We start from the raw sequence: 19983 nt of genomic DNA, 5'->3' as shown, positions 1-19983 counted from the left end.
TAATACTACAATAACAAATTCAATAAATACAATATCAACTAGCACATAACAAACCTTTATTTAATCTTTCTGCTTTGGTTTTAGTCGTTTTCCAAACATTCTTTGGCTTTCTTGGTTGCCATCACTTTCGTACTCATCTACGGCTTGATTGTCGGCATAATCGTCGTTTGCCTCAAAATCATCGGGATTTGCGCTATCTTTCTTGTGTCGTATAGAGGAGTTAACCTCAAAATTGGCAAACTCCTGCGTATCGGGCACGTATATCTCCAAGGGAGTTTTACTATTCGCGCTGTCCTGCTTGACGTTGCTTTTTCCGGCCGTTTGCAATGAGGCCAAAGTTTCGGCTGCTTGACGATTAGGTAAGCTGGTGTAATACACTGCCCCTTCGGAGGACTTGTCTTGTATGTCGGACTTTGATTCGACGCCGTTACCCAAATTTTCATCGTTTACATCAAAAATCTCCTGAATGAAGGGTTCGGTTTGTCCCTGCACCATTCCTCCTGGAAATGCGCCACTGTCTGCGTGTCTCTCGTAATTGTACATCTGCAACTGAGGGCTGGTGGTAAATGCTGTCTTCTGCATCTGATATTGGGGGTGTGGTTGCAAGACCTTAATCTGGGAATGGCCTAATAGCGCGTTGTATTCGTTCGCTGAAGGTTCGTGGGGTTGCTGCACCAGGGTTTGAGAGACTAAAGGTACGTCGTAGTGGTTGTATAATTGCTGCGGTTCTTGTTGTTTTTGAGTTAAATGGGCGTTTATTAACTGGTAAATTTCGTGTTGGGTTAATGCGATGTCAGTTTGTTGATCTTGGATATTGGTAGAATACGAAGGAGTTTCTGGGGCGCTTCCAAATGGTTGCTGTTTATAATTGTGTGCCTGTGCCGTTGAAAAATAGACTTGTTGGTCTCGGAAATTCTTGTGAGCATTTTTTAAGTGATCGTTTGGTTCCGTCACCTGATACGAATGGAGATTTGGTATAGTTGAGAGTTGCTGTCCTTGTTGAATGTAACTGTACGCCGGTCGTTGTTGTTCTTCAATAATTGCTGGCCGATCGGCTGGGCTTAAATTCGGAGCAGGTATTGTATGAATTGGTCCCTTTTCGCCTACTTGTTTGATTGGAAATGTGTGAGATGGTATCGTATTAGTTTGTATTTGATAATCGTATTCAGGAACGTTGTTAATTTGCTGTGAAAATTGGAAAGGTTTCTCTTTCTTGATTTTTACGGGTGCCGGCTGCGGAAGATGCAGCGGTTGGTGGTGAATTTGGTTTTGATTTTGCCATATGTTTCGCACTGGAATTTGAGAATTTAAAACTGAGTGACCCAAGAGAGCGGGAGCTTGTGGTTGTAAAAAATTGGGTGGAATGTGTTCTAAGGGAATGGGCCGCGGTGGTCTTGCTGTATTCCTTGATGGTCTGTTCTGTTCCCATTTTTTGAAGTAATGTGGAGGTGGAGGCTGTCTTGAGGGACGTGGTGGTCCTCTAGGTTTGTATCTGTAATCCATATTCGCACTGCCTACTTGTTCCAACCATATCGTTGCCAGAAATATTACAGATGATGCAAATAATTGTACCTGAAAAATAAAGAAGGGCACATTACTTAATGTGAACAATGTGGTGTGTTCAATCCTTAAACTGCCTAAGCTACATTAATTTGTAAAGTATGATTACTGATTTTAACATTTAAGTATCAGTTGCGTAAATTTTGAGCATATATTTTAAAATTTAAATGGGTACGTCTTGTACATTTTTGGATATTACGGACAATTTTATACCTGATACTTTGTTTACGATAATTTATACGAGATTGGCCAGAAAAATAATAATTAACCGACATGTTGACATTTAATTAAATGAAATTAAAGAAAATTGTATAATATTTTCATTCAACCGTTGCAAATTATTGTAGTCATTTGGAAAATATACAGGCTGTTTCACGCAAACCGTTACCTAAAAGTATTTAGACTTATTATTAATAATTTAAATCTGTAAATTTGCATACCAACATAGTTTTTCGTGATCGTGTCTTTTCCGGTTGAACCGCAAGTGAATAGCAAGTTTTTTATTTTAAATAGAACACCCTATATTTTAGTGCATTTTTGATATTTACATGACGTTACAAAGGTTTTCAAGTTATTCAAGATTTTTCAAAATTTTTGACGTTTGACTGTTTCTCCTTAGCGCTCCGTTGACTTGAATTTCAAAAAGTCTTCCAAAATCAATAATATTGACGTGATGCTACATGCGTATGATTTAAATTTTGATCGTCCTTCTATAAGGTGTTTTAAAATTAATGGTCAAGTGTAATAACTTCGAACCTTTTCTTTTTCAAATGGAACCTGCTTTAATTTTTGGACTTTCAAATTCTTAGGAGGCCTTGAATTATACGCATTATTGTATCATCCTTGGAAACATTACCTGGGAAAAGCTACTGGTTTCAACTTGACGGCGCGCCGGCTCATTCTGCCCATGACGCTTATATGTATTTGAACATTTTGGAAGACAGGTTAATTAGGCCTACAGATCCGCGCTATTGGTCTTTTAGATCTCCAGATATAACACCAATGGACTTTTATGTGTGAGGTCTTATAAAAAACAAAAAACACCAGGTGTTTCTCTTGAAGAACTGCAATTTAGGGTTAGAAGGGCTTTTGATGAAATGGAGTAGGAATTCTAGAGGCGACTATCAACGGAAAATCAGAGGATGCCATTATGGATTGAAAAAAACGGTAGTCACGTAAAACAATACCTCAATTGATGTTTGTTTTTTATTTTGTCGTTTGTTATCATGGCCTGCTTCTGTTTATGATTTATTAATAGTAATAGTAAATAGGGTTTTTCGGTCGGTACAAGCGGACGTGAAACGATTATGATCATATTTTCTTTTGCTAGAGCATAAAAAACTATGTTGGTATGCAAATTTGCAGATTTAAATTATTAATGGGAGTCTGAATACTTTTAGGTAATGGTTTGCGTGAAACAGCCTATATACCTACAGGGCCCTTCAAAATATACCTAGGTTCAGTCACTATGATCCTATTTGAAAACAAAAAAAACTGATGTAACGGTATAAAACTAAGGGGTAATTTAAAAATTATTTAAAATCTTTGTTACTGGATAAATTAGGCAAAATTGATTTTCGTAGTATGGTCGTTTTGGTGCATTCATGGCGGATCAGATTAAAAAATCTAATATGATTAATTAATTCCTCTTATAACTTACCGAAAACGACATATCAGGTTCAAAATTGTCTCTTATATGCCCTGATATTTCTTGGTAGTGGGTACATATACCGAACCAATTTTTAGGGGCGGGCGAATATTCTTGCGGTGGTAAAATTTTTTTGGGAGCGACTTTATTTGTGTCATTTCACTCCGAGGAGACCGTATTTCCCATATTTCTCCTTGGTCGGATAAACGGGGCGCTTATTGGTTTACTGGAGCGAGGGTGGCGAATATTTCCCCAAAGTAGTTAGATTCTAGGTACCTTTTTTGAGCCGTTAATACTCCGAAGGAGAGTTTTCGAATGCGATTTTTTCTGATTGATTTTTCGTGAGAGAAAGATTTGCGGTACATTTTTTGATGTGCATATTACTAAACTTAATATTTTGCAATAGTGACTTAATTTTCGGGTGTGAATTTCTTGGGGAGATGTTTTCGTGGCACATGAATATTTCAAAGACGTTCCTGACTGACTGTTTTGCCTAGTGTTACAAATGAAACTTCGGAATAGCCTTTCTGCCACAACTGATACCGAAAACTTTAAGCCAGTCTTAATGAAAATAAGTGAAATTTTTGCGTTGTTATTCTAAAATTAATGACCAGTAGAATCGGAAAATTTGGATACAAAAATGTCGATGATGGTCTCTATAAATTGTAAGGCTTTGATTATTTCAATTATATTGAACATGTGTGACGCGATAAGATTGCCACGTAGGCGGTTGACCCAACACCTTTTGTTAACGTTATCGCCTTTTGCAGCCCAGGTACCGAATTTATAACGCATCATTTATAATTTAAGTTAGTGCCGCGTCGGTTGTGTATGCGAATGTTAGTGTTTTAGTGAGGATTTTCTTGCCACTGAAGGGGTGAGTTTTGTAGTTTTGGATTAAGAAGTCTGTTTGCGAATGCTAGGGGTTAAATTGTCGGCTTTTAACAATATTATGACAGGTAAAAGTTTTGCAATATTTGTTTGGGTGGTCGTGTTGCTATCTACGTTTTTTCTAATTTGTCTTTTGTTTCAGAAATGCACCAAAAATGGAGCTAAGGTCAGTGTCTTTTGTTTTTTGTGCATGCACTTTGTAATTTAATGAGCGAAATCGCTTTTGAAATGAAAAATAATTTTGTTCTTGATTTTCCTACGACCGACGCGCGATGTTTATGTTGTAGGTACACAAAAGTTTATTTTACAAATTTCTGGAAATGTGTAGAGAATTTTTGAAATGTTTGCAATGAAATAAACCTTCGCTGCGTGAAAAAGTTTGATAAAAGCTCTCGAGTGTGAACCTTGTCACTTGCAGGGTTTCATATTTGACGCTTATGTCACTGGGGATCAAAGATGAGTGGCGGTCATGTCGCCTTTGGAAGTTCAAGTTACTTCCAAATTTGATAAATATACCTTCCCCATGAAATTTATTGCTGTAGAAAATGGTAAATGCGAATTCGCATTTACTATTTTCTACAACAATAAATTTCATGGGGAAGGTATATTTATCAAATTTGGAAGAAGTTTGAAACTCCATTTTGAGCTTACAAGATGGATCCCAATTTAGAGTTCAAGTTAATTACGATTTCCCATGCAAATAAAAATTCCAAAGGTGACTCGACAGCAACCCATTTTTGATCGCATAGTACTACGTATGCGTGGTGTTTAAACATGAATCTTGTTTGCATAACGTTTGAAGAAAGTATACCTGATATTTGAACTTGCACCTTGGTACTTACTTGAACTGTTTAAGTTTCACATGACGTTCAGTTTGAAGTTTTGGGCCTGGAAGTTTAAAGGTTGCCTATAAAATAAGGTTGACATTTTGTGTTTTGCAAATTTGAAGACTGGCATTTCCAACCTATAGAAACTTGCTTGAAACTCCAGTTTTAGGATCGAGAACGTTGGCGTTAAAACATTTAAGAAAGCCTGTGTCTAAATCCCGGAACTTAAACTGTGACAATTTTTTACAATTAGACTTTTACCATTGAATAAATTTTTATTCAATGCTTTTACGCTAGAATTTTGTGAATCTTGAGTCTTGAAGTTTCAAGGCTGAAGTTACAAGTGTGGCGTCTGATTCTTGTTAATAATTGCTTTAAATTTTACTACTTATTGGGAGACTTGACAATTGAACCTTACATTTACATTTTAATCCTTGAAAACTTAAATTTGACTTGACTTGTAACTTGGGGTCGAGTATTTTTTACTTGAAATTTAAAACACGAAACTTTCACTGATTACAGTTTGCAGGTTATCCATTACATAAATTTAACTGAAACAAAAATCTTCCCTTAAAGTTGAAAAATAAAATATTGAAATTTCGCCATTTGACGGTTGTGGAGTTGTTTGTAAATTAGATCTGCTTTAACCTCGCTTTTAACAGAACGGAGATGTATTAAAGAAATTCTTCTGTAGGTACACCCTTTATACCTTATTTTAAGGTTTTTTTTTTTGCTTAATGCATTTCGAACAAAGCCATTATAAATCACAATATCAGCAGTTTAATGGGGTTTCTATTTTTAAAAAAAGAAACAATTCTATTCAGAAAGTCGTACCTGTAAAACTGCAAATACAAAATCCGAAAAAAAGTGACTCAAGAAAGACGATTTAACTTTACTACATACTGATTATGGTTTAGTTATTCCCAACCATTTTTAATGAAGAGTGGGAATGTGTCTTCGGTATCTTCATCATCTCCTTCGTTTAGCAAGTACAGATTTTATTATAAAGGTATTTTTTGTCTTCGAAAACAATCTTTATGCTTTTGAGGAACTTATTTATTCAGTAGGATAGGACGTTTTGATGTAAGAGGTAGGTTATAGTTTAAATTTGCCAAAGTTGCGTATTGTGATGCTTAACAAAATGCAGTGTTGAAACTGAAAAAATTCCGACTACTTTCCGGATATCTCCGATCGGGAAAAAAAGCAATTGTGCAAAATCGTTTTTATTTTTTTATTATTTAAAAAGGTAGTTCAAAATAAAGGACACATTATTATGCCCATTTTTTTCCCTCTACTAGTTTTAAATTTCAAGTCTGACGTTTCGTCTTCGGTCATTGACCGTCATCAACTTTGTTTCTTCTTATGTAAGTCATTTTTACTTTTTTGTGTCATTTGATAAAGAATTTGTTTCTAATTTCAAAAATGTAAACGTCACTATCTTTTAATCAGAAATAACGCTATTAATTTGTAAAAACGCAAGAAATTATGTACATAAACTACTCAAGACAAAGTTTTCCAGGCAAAAAAGAAGATATTTTAACAATATTAAAAAAACTGCGATGTTTTCATTTTTGAAATTAGAAAAAAATTCTCTATCAAATGACACAAAAAGTAAAAATTAGTTCCATAAGAAAAAACAAAGTTGATGATGGTTAACCGGAGATGAAACGTCGGATTTAAAATTTAAAACTAGCATCTTGTAGAGAGAAAAAAGTGGCCATAATAATGTTATTTATTTTGAAAAACATTTTTAAATAACTTCAGTAAAAAATAACGATTTTGCAAGTTTTTTCCGGATATCTCCGAAAGTACTCGGAAACTGCATTTTGTTAAGGATCAAAATATGCAACTTTGCCAAAATTAATCTACCTACCTGTCTCTTACAAGTCCCGAGATCCCAATGGTGACCCTCGAATTCGAATCAGTCTGATGTATGGATATATCTTTTTTTACTGTCATTTTCTCGCGAAACTGGATAACGGTTACGTTGCACCGCTTTCTTGGCATTTTCAGTTGAAGTGAGGTCACTCGTATCTACAATGTCCAATTTACCCCATTTGAAAAATGCTTTGGATTCATGGAAACAGATCTATTCAAGCATTCCCCCCATCCGAGAATTACAAAATAAATGGAATGAAATTGTAGTTGGTCGAATCATCCCTTAATTTTCCATCCGAAACTGACAAAGATAGATTTGATGCGTTACAGAACCCCTACTCCAGAGCTTGGCTTCATGCAATTCACACTTGTATACACCCTTTGTAGTAGCAGCCTTAGTAATAATTGATTTTTTATTACTTCACCAAACTAGATATAACAATCCATTAGGAACAACAGTAACATTGATAAAATTCCATTTAACCCTTATTTTAAAGATCTCTTTGGAGTTATGTTTTTTCTATTTATATTCACAATGTTTTCATCATTTAGACCATTATAAAAAGTCCAGATTTTATTTCACTAAACCTCAAATTCGTGACTTACCATTGGGATCTCCGTAGCGGTGAGAGATACAGTGCATGTTAAATGGGGGCAAAGTTGCTTCTTTGACTTCTTTGGCTAAAAAACGCATTTGTAATTTAAAAAAAAAATTTAAAAATGAACCAGATATCACCGAAAAAGTGAAAATGTCAAATTTCGTTTTCATTTTCCCTAGCTTAAACGGTCGGAAATTTACGGTTCCCGTTAGCACCTTCTAGGGGCACTTTTTTCGAAGAATTTGAATCTGTTATCAGAATTTCCATTGCACGCTAGATGTAGAAGTTACATGCTACTACTTACTTATTTTTTATGGGTGCCACAGTGGATTTGTACGGACTAAGATAGGACAAAAAAAGAAATTCATTTTAATTCATCGCCCTCATATCCTTGTTGATTAGGCAAGATCTAGTTACCGTGGTCAGATTCTGCGAAAGAAGTGCCCATATAAAAGTCCTAACCGGAACCGTCCATCTTCGACCGGTTAAGCTAGGGAATATTTCGGTGATCCCAGGTATTTTCAAAGATTTTTCCGAGGAAAAAATTTCAAAAGCATTTTTCTAGTTGCAAAAAAAGGTAACATTGCCTCCATTTAACATACACTGTATCTCTCACCGTTGCGGAGATTGAACCACCCTGTACACAGAAAAAAAGTCTTCCGAATAATTGAATAAAAATTTCTATGACATCACAGCTCTAAAAACTCCGATATAGAAAAACGTTTTTGACAGTTTTACATACCGGGTGAATATTTTAAAACCGAATATAGGGAATTAACCTGGGAAAAAGCTTTTTTTTGCAGATCGTTGTCCTTAGAGGGTTTATAATAACACCAATTGAATGAATTTTTTTTTCTCATCTAATGATATACGAATGAGTTCTTTTTCATGTGTATTTCTCATTATTTTATCAAAAATTGGGTAATAAATCCTAATACCAAAATCGGTGCTTATAATTCATTTTTCTCAATAATACATAATAACGGTACACCTACCATTGCTCTATGCATATTGACCGCTCTGTATATGTTTGCACTAGAGACCCGCTTTACTATGTAAAAACAGACCAATTTAATCGATCCACTACTCCAAATTCCCACAGTTCCATACAATCCTACTCAATTTCACCGAATTGTAGACCTTTTATTAACCTCCATACGGCGAAAAATAAATTCCGAATTTCGTCTAAGAGTGAAAAATCCCAAATGCAAATAGAGAATTTTACGATGGAGAGAGTGACCATGTCAGAAAGTGAAAATTCTAGAAATATTGACTGAGGCATGTCTCGTTATACCAACACTTTAAGCTACTTTGAGGATTCTTCCTCTTCATCCAGTGTTTTATTAATGCTATTTATGAAAGTAAAAAAACTTAAGGTTAAAAATTTTAGTTTTCAATCTGACTAATTACATACTAAAAGAAACTGTACATTAGAATCCGTAACATTTCCTTAAACAATCGTTTTCCTGGATGTGCACATTTTGTAACGTCTAGGTAATTAACCTGTTAACGATTTTAATACCAGACGTGAAACCCGCGCAAGGTTAATGATGCAGGATTCATTAACGAGCATCTTCTCTAACCTTCATCTTCATTTTTTCTCAATGAATGTGATTTGAAAATGTTTAATTAATTTCGTATGGAGTACGATTTAGAATTATTTGTCTCTTCTAAAAACTGACCTTAATTACCTACGTATTTTTACCTTAATTTCATCAATTTTATTTATCATCAAATTGATCTTGTAAGCGTGTTTAGGATCTGGGGGTAATTAGTGAATAAAGATTGGTGTCAAACGAGAAAGACGTACGTTTACTGAAAGTGTACTAATTGAATACTAGAAAATGTAAGAAAGTTTTGCACTTTTTGAATTTGCGACGATTAATTATAGTCAAACGATACCTACTTCATTACACAGAAGGTTAGGGTGGTTTTATGGCAGTGCGTCCAGCGAAACTGCACCCAAACACCAAGTTTATTTTTTTGTCATTCAGCACAAACTTTTCTTCTAGCAATCTTTAGAACATGTAGGAAGAGAAACAGCTGTAATTTGTCGTTTTGGACCACACAGACATCCCTTAATATGAGATATTTGATAGAGTATTGGTTCCCTCAGAAGTGTGGTCGAGTCGTCCTGGGATAAGGGGATATTTATCATAGTTTACTTAAATTAATTTACTTTATAGTACAGGAATGAACAGAAATAACATCTTGAAGTAAGTGAAACGACCCTCTATTTTAAGAGGTAAATAAAGTTTACTTAACTTACCTTCATGATGAATTTGGTTATTATCCTTAAGCAAATATCACTACCGCGGTCATCACCAAACCAAAGCACTTGCTGAAACTACAAGATGTTATACCACACAGTTAGTAAACTAAACAATTAGGTCACTATGCTAACTTATATATCCCTTCTACGTTGGCCATCTTATACCATCTCTAAAGCCCACATTATAAACAAAATATGTATCATTAAGGAATTTATGCCCCCCAGGTTTCGGTTGGTTATGCATAATTAACTAAGGACGTTCCTATATATAGATTTCCCATTGTTTTTGTCGCAATTTCCGCAAAAACGGTCACATTGCTCACATTCCCCAAGGGATGCTAAGGTAACTACAAAAGCGTTACTTACACAAGGTCCTAATTACGAAGATAAAATGAGGAAAAATTCCCGGATTTAAGAGTTGTTTACATCAAGTTTGCACCTAAAGGCGCTTGAAGTATCAGTATGTGGGTTTGTGGATCAGTGGACAGAAGTTGCTTTTAAGTAAACTGCATATATCTACTAGTTTTTTAGCTTTCGAATCTTTTATTTATAGATAACTGACATGACCATTTACCTTCTAATCGGCTACACGGTAAAAAATTAATTATAATTTCGCTCATTATTTAAAAGTGAAAAGTGTTTTCCTTTATAAGGTGATCAGGTTATGGTAAGGAGCGGCGTTATAAAATGAAAAAAGTGGAAATAAGTTATTGTTTTATTACTGTACATAAAAAATTTATAAACTATTCAATTGCCGAAAAGGAGAAAGTTGTGTAAATGAAAAACGATTTATTTTCGGAGGTGGTTTCCAGCGCATTGCGCTACTACTTCGGGTTCCTCGCACGTTAGGGTTGTTTCGTCGAAAAGCGTGCCGTCTCCGCATCCGATGAGACGTGGAAATCCGTTGACGCAGGTGATGTAACGATGGCAGTCGCCGGGAACGGAAAATCGCGGGTATGGCCAGAAACGAGCTGCGGCGGTATGGGATGGCACCTTAGTTGGGCATTTAAATCCGACAACGGCTATAAGCAAACGTTTCAATTTTTTCGGTTGATTGACTCAACGACACCTTACCTTCGGGGTTGCATTTTTCGATGAGTAAATCGGGCCAGTTGCATCCGTGAATTTTATCATCGTAGACTAGACCAGGTTCGCATTGGTGTGGTAAGGGCTCGCCATGGACGCATTTGATATAATGGACGGAACACTCTGGTGTGTCTGGATACAAACCAAATTGGTACTCGCAGCCGGGGGTGCTGATTGGAGTTACTGTTACATAAAACATGTCAGTGTGATTATCATTGCGTATGTACTTACAATCTGCTTTGCGTTCTCCACACTGGGCCGCCCAGTTGTAGTTACAGTGATTGTGTATCGAACCTTTTCCATCGAAAAGCAAACCGTTTTCGCACTGCTCAACCGTTAGGGTTCCATTAGTGCATAAGAAGAACAAATTACACGATTCTGGATGCGGATAAGCGTGCACTCCTTCTGGATTTGGACAAGCGGGTGCGTCTTGAACGAGTACACCCCCTTGTGCTAGAAAGTGAAAAGAATTAAATTTCAAATTCTTTTGCATTCGGCATTATTATTGCGATGAAAACAAAAATGAAATCTATACAAGTGAACCAGATCACGAAAAGGGATAAAAATCTAAAGAAACAACTTTCATGAACTAAATATGTTCAATTACCAGTTGCAACGTAGAGAGTTGACATACAACTTCAACATCGTGTACAAAGAAATCTACAACTACTACTTTTATGCCCATTCACAAATAGGCGTGTAATAACATAGCATTACCTACTTAGCAATTTTGGTTATAGACAAAATTATACAAATTTGTCAAACTCACCAAAAACAAGGGCTGCGAATACCACGGTTACACTTAGGAAGCCTTTCATGCTGAAATATCCTTGATGACTGACCGTAGAACGTTTACAACACTTTCTAGCTGCTACTGCTTCGCACGCCGCCGTCTGTTGGGTACATACCCTTCACTAATTCTATTCAATATTTATAATCAGTGATATACGTACTATGAACCCACACTGCCAATTAACAGGGATCTGTTGTAAAAGCCAAGATAATATGCGGTAATTTCGATGTTAACAATATAAATTCGAAAAGAAATTGAGAGAAAGTTAATGATGTAAAACAACAAAACTGATTTTTTTAAATACTTATTGGTGACATTCGCGATTTCTCCACCAAAAACGGCATTTGACCGGTTTACTTGATAAAGTTCATTAAAACTGGATTACCTTCAGCATTGTTTAAAATTTTCAACAATATTTAACACAGTCGTACAATTTTTTATAAAAGCAATAACCCATTTGAATTTTAGCTTTCACTGCTCTGATTATAGGTAACAGATTATGTAAGCAATACATTCCCTAAATAATCAAAGAACTTTATTTTTCAAATACAATTAATCTAACACACATATTAAGTAATTAGAAAACGTTGTGTAACGTGTAATTAAACCTTTCTTCCTTCGTAGTATTTTTCACTGCAATGAAAACGTCTTTTGACTTTGTTATTAAAAAGAATGCGTACATACCATCCGGGTACATTGTCAGGGTCATCACAGGTGAAAGTATCTTCATTGTAAACGGTACCGACCGAGCAAGATCCTTTTTGTGGTTGAATGCCATTCCTACAGATGTAAAACTTTTGACAGTCGTCGGGATGTGCAAACGTCGGGTGAGGTAATGGTCTTCCATTTGGGCCTGGTACGGGACCATCGGGACAAATAAATCCATCATCAAGAACGTCTAGAATTACGCGAAAATAATTAAAATTCGTGTCTCGTATTACCTAGCAACATCTGCATACTAATTCATTACGTGTGCAAGAATTTTTTATTTTCAAAAGGTTTTTTGTTAGACACGCTTTACTGTTAATTATTAAGGTGCGGTGTCTTCATAGATAAATGCTACTCAATAAACAATCAAATTTGTCTTTTGCTTTGTAAATCAATACCCGCTTATTTTAATTGATTTTTACAGTTATGCATACCTATATTACATAATAATTAATTGGGTTGTCCCTAACACGAACTATCGCTACTTCTTAGGAAGCCTTGAATAAGTTGCGATCTGGTTTTTAATTTAATTGAGTTGTTTTATGATATTGAATATTTTTCACTGGTCATGTCTATATTTTAAGCCCAGCACTTAGTACACGTATGTAACCCGAGGAAACCGTTGAACCTTGCCACCCAAATAGTAATATGATTGTCCAAATAGTCGACCAAAAAAATTGATTTCTGGTATATGACATAGGATTGCTTGTCGAATGTACCTATATAGAACTAACACCAAATCAAATAGTTTCAAATTAGGGACACAGTTTTCTTTTATATCTAGGTGTTTTATAGATACTTTAAAGCCCATTTACATCCGAGCGACCGTGTCATCTTCCAAGATTTTTTATAACACTGAAGCATAGTTAATCTGAATTCGTCTTTTGTTAATATTTTATCATGAGAGAAAAATATTTCTCAAAATTGGTGTAGGTAGTAACCATGGTAATAGAATCAACAACATTAGGTACGAAAAATTAAGCAGCGTATTTTAAGTAGTGTATAAAGGACGTTGCCATTGACGACAAATTTTGTAAGAAACATTGAAGTTTATAGATAACTTAAGAAACGAGGAGTTTAAATGAATCTTAGAAACGGTTTAAAATGTCAGTGTTATAATAGCTATTTATATATCAAGTACATAAACTGGGTCTTTATGGACGAGGCTTTTGCCGTAGTTATTTAAGAAAATCCGTAGGAATGTAAAAATTTGTACAGTTTTTCCCCCATCTTCTCTTTTCGCACAGAAGTCCTCGAGGTCCAAAACTTGAGAAAATCTTTGTTAATCATCCCTGAATAACATCCCCAAGTTTCATTAATTTCCGAGCTTTTTCTATCAATAAACTACGTGTTGACTGGAGTAATTCTTTTGCTTTGGCAAACGCTTCATTAGCAATCTACAGGGTGATATAATTTCACGGTTTTTTTTTTATATCTCCGACAAACACAATTTCAAATACAAACTGTCGGTATCTACTAACAAAAACAAGAGATACAAATAAATTCAGGGTCTACTGGACCATTTCGCAACTACAGAAATTTGATTTTAATTTTTTTTCTCGATAACCGTCGCAGATAGAAAAGAGTTACAAGGGTTCAAAAGTTTCTTACTAAACCAGAAAATGAGTTCCTTATTATACAATCTACCATGGGTACATCGAAAAATAGTTCAGGAATAGAAAATGGAACATTACCCTTGAAAATATCACCCTGTAGATTCTTATTACCATTGACACGACCAATGATTTAAGTCAGGGCCTATAGCAGGCTCTGTGTAAGCCCTTAAACATAACTTATATTCCAAATTTGAGCTAAATATCTCAAAAACTGGAGGAGATATAAGGAAATGCAGTAATCGTGAAATTATAACGCCTTGTTTTAATTTTCTCTCTAGCTCAAACGGTCGGAAATGGATGGTTCTCGTTAGCACGTTTTATCTGTTATAAGAATTTTCATAAAACGCTAGATGTAGAAGCACTGTATATAAGATGTATGTATATACTATATACAATGGTAGAAGCTACAGGCTACCTGGCAACTACTTTCTTATTTCGCCGTATTGGATTTTTTCGGAATGAGATAGAGACCAAAAAAAGAAAGATAATGACGTGTCACACTGTATACTTTTACATATAATTAAAGCCCAAAGGGTTGGTAAGCGTAATGGCTATTATTGACCGCATGACAACGTGAAAACCGTTTCCCAATATTCCCCTGGATAATAAAGGTTTGCATTTTCGGGGTCTGGAAATTAAAAGACTCTACACAGGGCGGTTCAAATTCGTGGTTCACTATTGGGATCTCCGTAACGGTGAGAGATACAGTGTAGGTTAATGCGGACGAAGTTGTCCCTTTTGGTGACCAAAAAAACGCATTTGAAATTTTGAAAAAATCTTTGAAAGTCACCGAAAAACTGCAAATGTCAAATTTCTTTTTCGTTTTCTCTACCTCAAACGGTCAGAAATGGTCTCGTTAACACCTTCTGAAAATAATCGGAGAATCTTCCATAACACGTTAGATGTATACAGGGTGTCAATTTTAAAATTTGCAGTCGGCCATATTTTCCAAACTAAAGAAGATATTGAAAATCGCGCAAAACCGTTTCGGGGGTTTCGAGGGGGAATCAGAATGACGTTATGAGTGACAACCCCTCACCATCCCTTAACCCTCCAGCCTCCCCTCTTCAAAAATCCTAAATGGCAACCCCATCGTTGGAAAGCTACTGAAAAATGCTTTCCAGTGGTACCAATAAAGTCAATATTCATTAAGACAATTTAACAACAATTTTATAATTAATATAATTATTAAGCCATGCCTATGTTCAAGATTTGGTCGCTAAATTCGAAGAAACGAGATCTGTTATCAATAAAAAAGAAATCAACCAACTTAATGAAGTAGCTCAGGTTGAAGTCATTATTAAATTTTTGTTAAATTGTCTCGATGAATATTGACTTTATTGGTACCACTGGAAAGCATTTTTCAGTAGCTTTCCAACGATGTGCCACAAGTATGGGGTTGCCATTTAGGATTTTTGAAGAGGGGCGTTGGGGGGTGGGGGGTTATCACTCATAACGTCATTCTGGTTCCCCATCGATACCCCCGAAACGGTTTTGCGCGATATTCAATATCTTCTTTAGTTTGGAAAATATGGCCGATTGCAAGTTTTAAAATTGACACTCCGTATGTTATAGGGTAGGTACCTACTACTTTCTTGTTTCTTATGGGCGCCATATTGGATTTTTACGAAATGAGATAGAAGAAAAAAAGAAAAATAATGATGTGTCACACTCTATTATTGAAATTTGCGAGAAAAATTTCAAAATGAAGCGATGCATTCAAATGAATTTCTTTTTTTGCCCTCTGTCCTTTGTCTTATTCCGTAAAAATCCAATGTGGCGTACATAAGAAATAAGCCTGTATCTTTTACATCTAGCGTGCTCTGCTCTGGAAACTCAGACTATCCGAAAAAAAGTGCCCATAGAAGATGCTAACGGGAACCGTCCATTTCCGACCGTTAAAGCTAGGGAAAATGAAAATTGGACATTTTCAGTTTTTCGACGATATCATCTTATCTATAGTTATTTTCAAGGATGTTTTAAAAAGTTTAAATGCGTGGTTTAGTCACATAAAGGGTCAATCTTGGCCCCATTTATCTTACACTGCATCTCTCAATGGTGAGCCACGAATTTCAACCACCCTGTACATACCAAATTTCGTGACATTTTTACTATTTTTGTTGTCCGGCAATAATTGCAAAATTGAATTTGTATTCGTCATTCTCACGTTGAGAAACAACCAGATACCAAATTTTATCATCACAATTGGTTACGGACCCCCTTTTACAGGGGTACAAACATCATTAATAGTTGAATTGTTAAGTGAATGCCGATTCCTATTGTAAATACACGTAGATGCGTGTTCAATCTGGAGGTACGGATCTTTACCTACTTTCATTATTGTCTCAAATGTAGGAAAATTTCACTTGCAATTAATAGATAGGTAAAGTGAATTTAATTTCTGTTCAATTTAGAGGATTATTTAGATATTCACATCAGAAAGTACTATCATCTTAAAGTTTAGTAATTTGTCTACAGTAGAAAGTAAGCGCCTTTACCGATATACTGCGCAATAATATTTTACTATCTATTTCTTTTCATCATACAATATGCGAGGCAATATGCTGGCATAATAAAAATAGTACCTATAGCCTATTATACGAGGCGACATTTTTACCACTCGCACATTATAAGGGAGGTATTGCATTGGGGTAAAAAATAACCTCTCGCTTTTTTTAGGGAAATACACTAATTGAACCACCAGGGATCCGAATCAAACAAAATCTCGATGATGTCGGTCCGTCTGTACCCTCATTTCCGACTAAACCGATTGGAACCAAATTTGGTACATTTAGACATAAAAGGGCAAAATCGCGAATGCGCTGGTGGTATCTGTGCTACCCCCACCAAATTTTTATATAATCTTCCTGAATATGACAGATATTTACTTTTTCACATATGTAGGTACCGAGGTAGGTACTTATTCTACTGTTTTGCAATAAAAAGATACCTTTAAAAAATCTTTTGTAGCTATTGAAAATATGTAGTCACTAACAGCATCTTTTTGGATATCTTCATAAGAAAATCCTTAACCTCGTAAGTGTTTTTTAGCTTGGGGTAAAATAGTTGCAGAGTGCTATAGTTCGGGACTATAGGGCAAATTCCTGGAACTTTTCCCACACTCATCTATAACTTGTGGAAGTTAAATTAAGTTGTCATGTAGCCAAATCGTGGATAATTTTTAGTTTTATACTCCTTATAGTCTTCTTCTGCTTCCGTGTTTTTCAACATTAAAACCACTACGAAAATGTGTACGCCACTTGTTCGTGAGACATAAATGCTGTTTGAGGGTTAAAATTATTGCGTTTCGCCATTGTTTTCACGATTTACATAAAAATGTTACCTGATACATGCTTGGCTAATTGATTTGTGATTTTCAAACGCTTTAAGGTGGCGTTTACATTGAAAAAGTGGAAATTTGTTTCCACAATAACTTCCTTCTGGGTATAAATTTTTGATTGAAATAACATTCATTCAAATATATAGTGTTCCGACATTTGCATGAAACAAAAATTATTTAGCTAATTCCTGTATTTTCGCCGGTATTTAGCAAATAAGTTGTTAAGAAACTCTCATGTAAAATCGAGTGTAAAATATACATCTTTCATTTTTATCACACACTAATAATAGTTTGTTATCAAATTTAACTTCATTTATAAGCTTAAACCTTTAGCAACCATCGGTCGTTAACAGAAGTTCATTTTTTTTACTTCGAAACAAAGTTATTGAGGAAATCGCAAGGCAACTTTTGCACTTTTTGTAAACGCCACCTTAAATTAGTTAGTTAAAAGCACCCCAAAAGTTGTACTTTTTCGCACATAAGCTTTATCCACAATATCTGGGAAATCTTCTTGTTGTGAGTAGATAGGCTATGAGAGTTCTGGCCCACTTTTGGTCAAAATCCCATGTTATTTCCCATAAGAAATTCTAAGGTCCATTTCGGTCATTTTTGTATCACTTCTGTCATGTGCGCATGCGCGTCCCGGGCTCGCCGGCAGGGATGTCGTTGGTCGCAGGGGCCGGAGTGTGGTATTTCGGAGAGGCGTTGGTCCGGGCAGCCGGGGTGTGGGAACTTTTACCGCCTCAGCTTAATCGACTTATTTCGACAGCCGTGGTGTTGGTATAGGCTCTCGGGGTGAGGGACTGTTTTTCCGTCCAATTAGTTTCGCTCCTTTTTTTTCGGCAGCCCGGGTCAAGGTTATTTTGGGAGGCATCAGTTCGGATCGAGGTTCGAACCTACTTCCCTGCGCACTTACTGCTGTATCAGAGGTCGGATAACCAACTGCGCTACCAGAACTATTACTTATCGACTGATATAGATGAGCCGTGTCTTTCCGTTTGCCTCATATTTTTGACAGTTATGCTTCTCATAAGCGTTGCGGTAAATTTGTAGGCGCGGGGATTCGAACCATCGATCTTTACATTAGAATCATCCATCTGAACCACTCGGCTACCGCGCCTTAATCATATCTACGTTAAAACAATCATAGGTAGGTAATTACTTGTGCTATTTATAGAATAAAAGGAAGCATTGTAGAAAAAATCGTTCCCCGATTCTCTAATTATTAAAACGAGAATTAGTCGACGTGTTGTTTAGATTTCCTATAATTATATGACATTGCATCATCCAGCTGTAATACTAGGTAACTTGTACTATCCAAGTCGTACGTGTATGGATGTTCTTCATATTCATTTTGCGATTATGGATAAAAATAAATGTTATATGGAATAGACTTCCTGGGATGGAATGTGTAAAAATGATCGGTCAGCTATTATACAATCGTCCTCTCCCTTACTACTTCATTGTTGAAAGCATTGTAAATTTAATTACGAAGAATAATTTCAAATTCCAATACATAAATAGAACAAATGCAATTCTCGTATCATAGTACGCATTCAAAAATTATACTGGGGCGTATTAGAATTCTTTTTGGGGAGCTTCATGGTAATACAAGCGGTATTTGGCAGCTACGGGAATGAAAAAAAAAACGACTGAAGAAAAACTGCGCTACATTGGTAATCTTTCCCGCGATTTTACGTATAGTAACACTTTTGTCAAATTCTTTTTACCACCGCGCACATCAAAAGTTCGTCGGGGAACATTCCAATATAGGAAATGCACCGCGATTTTTTCGTGTCCATGTTTCTGAAGATACCTTCTGCATTAGCGCGCACGCAAGGTTCTTTTTTACTGTGAGTTCGAAATTTCGGGCGGCTATGAGGTATCCAAATACGAGTAAATGCATATCCTTTTTGCGGCAAAGCAATTTATTACATCCCCCAATCTCATAATGAAGCCGCCATGCCTACTTGAACGATTCAGTATTGCATTATTATGTTCACACACTAAAAAGTGTAATTGGTCCATATTTAAAATACGCGTTGCACTCATGGCAAATGCTTACCCCACCCCAACGAGCACCCTGTCGTGTTGGACTGGAGAATGGAGATGAAAGTAAATTAATTTCAAGTTCAAAATATAAACCTATAAACAAATGCAATTCTCGGTAATAAGTATCTCTGCTCGTCCCCGTCGTCCTTTACTGCTCTTGCACAGTACGCATTCAGCACAAACTATACTCGCGCGCACTTATCAGCTTTTGTATTACAATTCATTAGGTATGTAGATAATTATGCAAACCGGCCGTAATTTTTTTACACTACATTTCTCGTGTAAATTTTCCGTATAGCAAAAGTAAATTTCTTTTACCGCCGCGCACATCAAAAGGTCATTTAATTCGTCGGCGAACATTCCAATATGGGAAATGCCCCCCGATTTTCTCATGTGTCTATTTTTGTGAAGGTACCGATTGTGCCTAGAAAAAAAACTGCATTCGAGTGAAAAGTTCATTTTTATTGCGTGTTCGAAATTTCGAGCGGCTACGAAGTCCACTGGCGAAACGGCGTACCAAATACGATTAAATTATCGGAGAAGTGCATATCTCCCAATCTCATAATGAAATCTATATTATCTACTAAATTTTCTGCGCCGTCATGCAAATGCATGAATGACTCTTTGCATTATTATAAAGACGTCTTGCAAGCGTAGGTATTTGTCCCATTGAAAATGATTACCCCAACACGAATTAAAGCGCCTGTCGTGTT

General features: G+C 35.9%; 2 protein-coding genes across 2 annotated transcripts; both read right to left on the bottom strand.

The window, feature by feature from the left end:
- Positions 1-29: 29 nt before the first annotated feature.
- On the bottom strand, positions 30-9764 carry LOC116181826. The gene is made up of 2 exons (XM_031502255.1): positions 9673-9764; positions 30-1572 (listed from the first exon to the last, which is right to left on the bottom strand). Exons 1-2 carry the CDS (start codon positions 9676-9678, stop codon positions 61-63), a joined length of 1518 nt encoding a protein of 505 aa, XP_031358115.1. The 5' UTR covers positions 9679-9764; the 3' UTR covers positions 30-60.
- Positions 9765-10372: 608 nt separating this feature from the next.
- On the bottom strand, positions 10373-11669 carry LOC116181825 (protein obstructor-E-like). Its single transcript, XM_031502254.1, has 4 exons — positions 11531-11669; positions 10993-11214; positions 10750-10944; positions 10373-10697 (listed from the first exon to the last, which is right to left on the bottom strand). Exons 1-4 carry the CDS (start codon positions 11577-11579, stop codon positions 10465-10467), a joined length of 699 nt encoding a protein of 232 aa, XP_031358114.1. The 5' UTR covers positions 11580-11669; the 3' UTR covers positions 10373-10464.
- Between the last annotated feature and the right edge of the window lie 8314 nt (positions 11670-19983).

The sequence above is a fragment of the Photinus pyralis genome, unplaced genomic scaffold, assembly GCF_008802855.1.
Source record: "Photinus pyralis isolate 1611_PpyrPB1 unplaced genomic scaffold, Ppyr1.3 Ppyr1.4_unclustered_Scaffold2352, whole genome shotgun sequence".
Taxonomy (NCBI): Eukaryota; Metazoa; Arthropoda; class Insecta; order Coleoptera; family Lampyridae; genus Photinus; species Photinus pyralis.
This window is presented reverse-complemented; position numbering and strand designations above follow the sequence as displayed.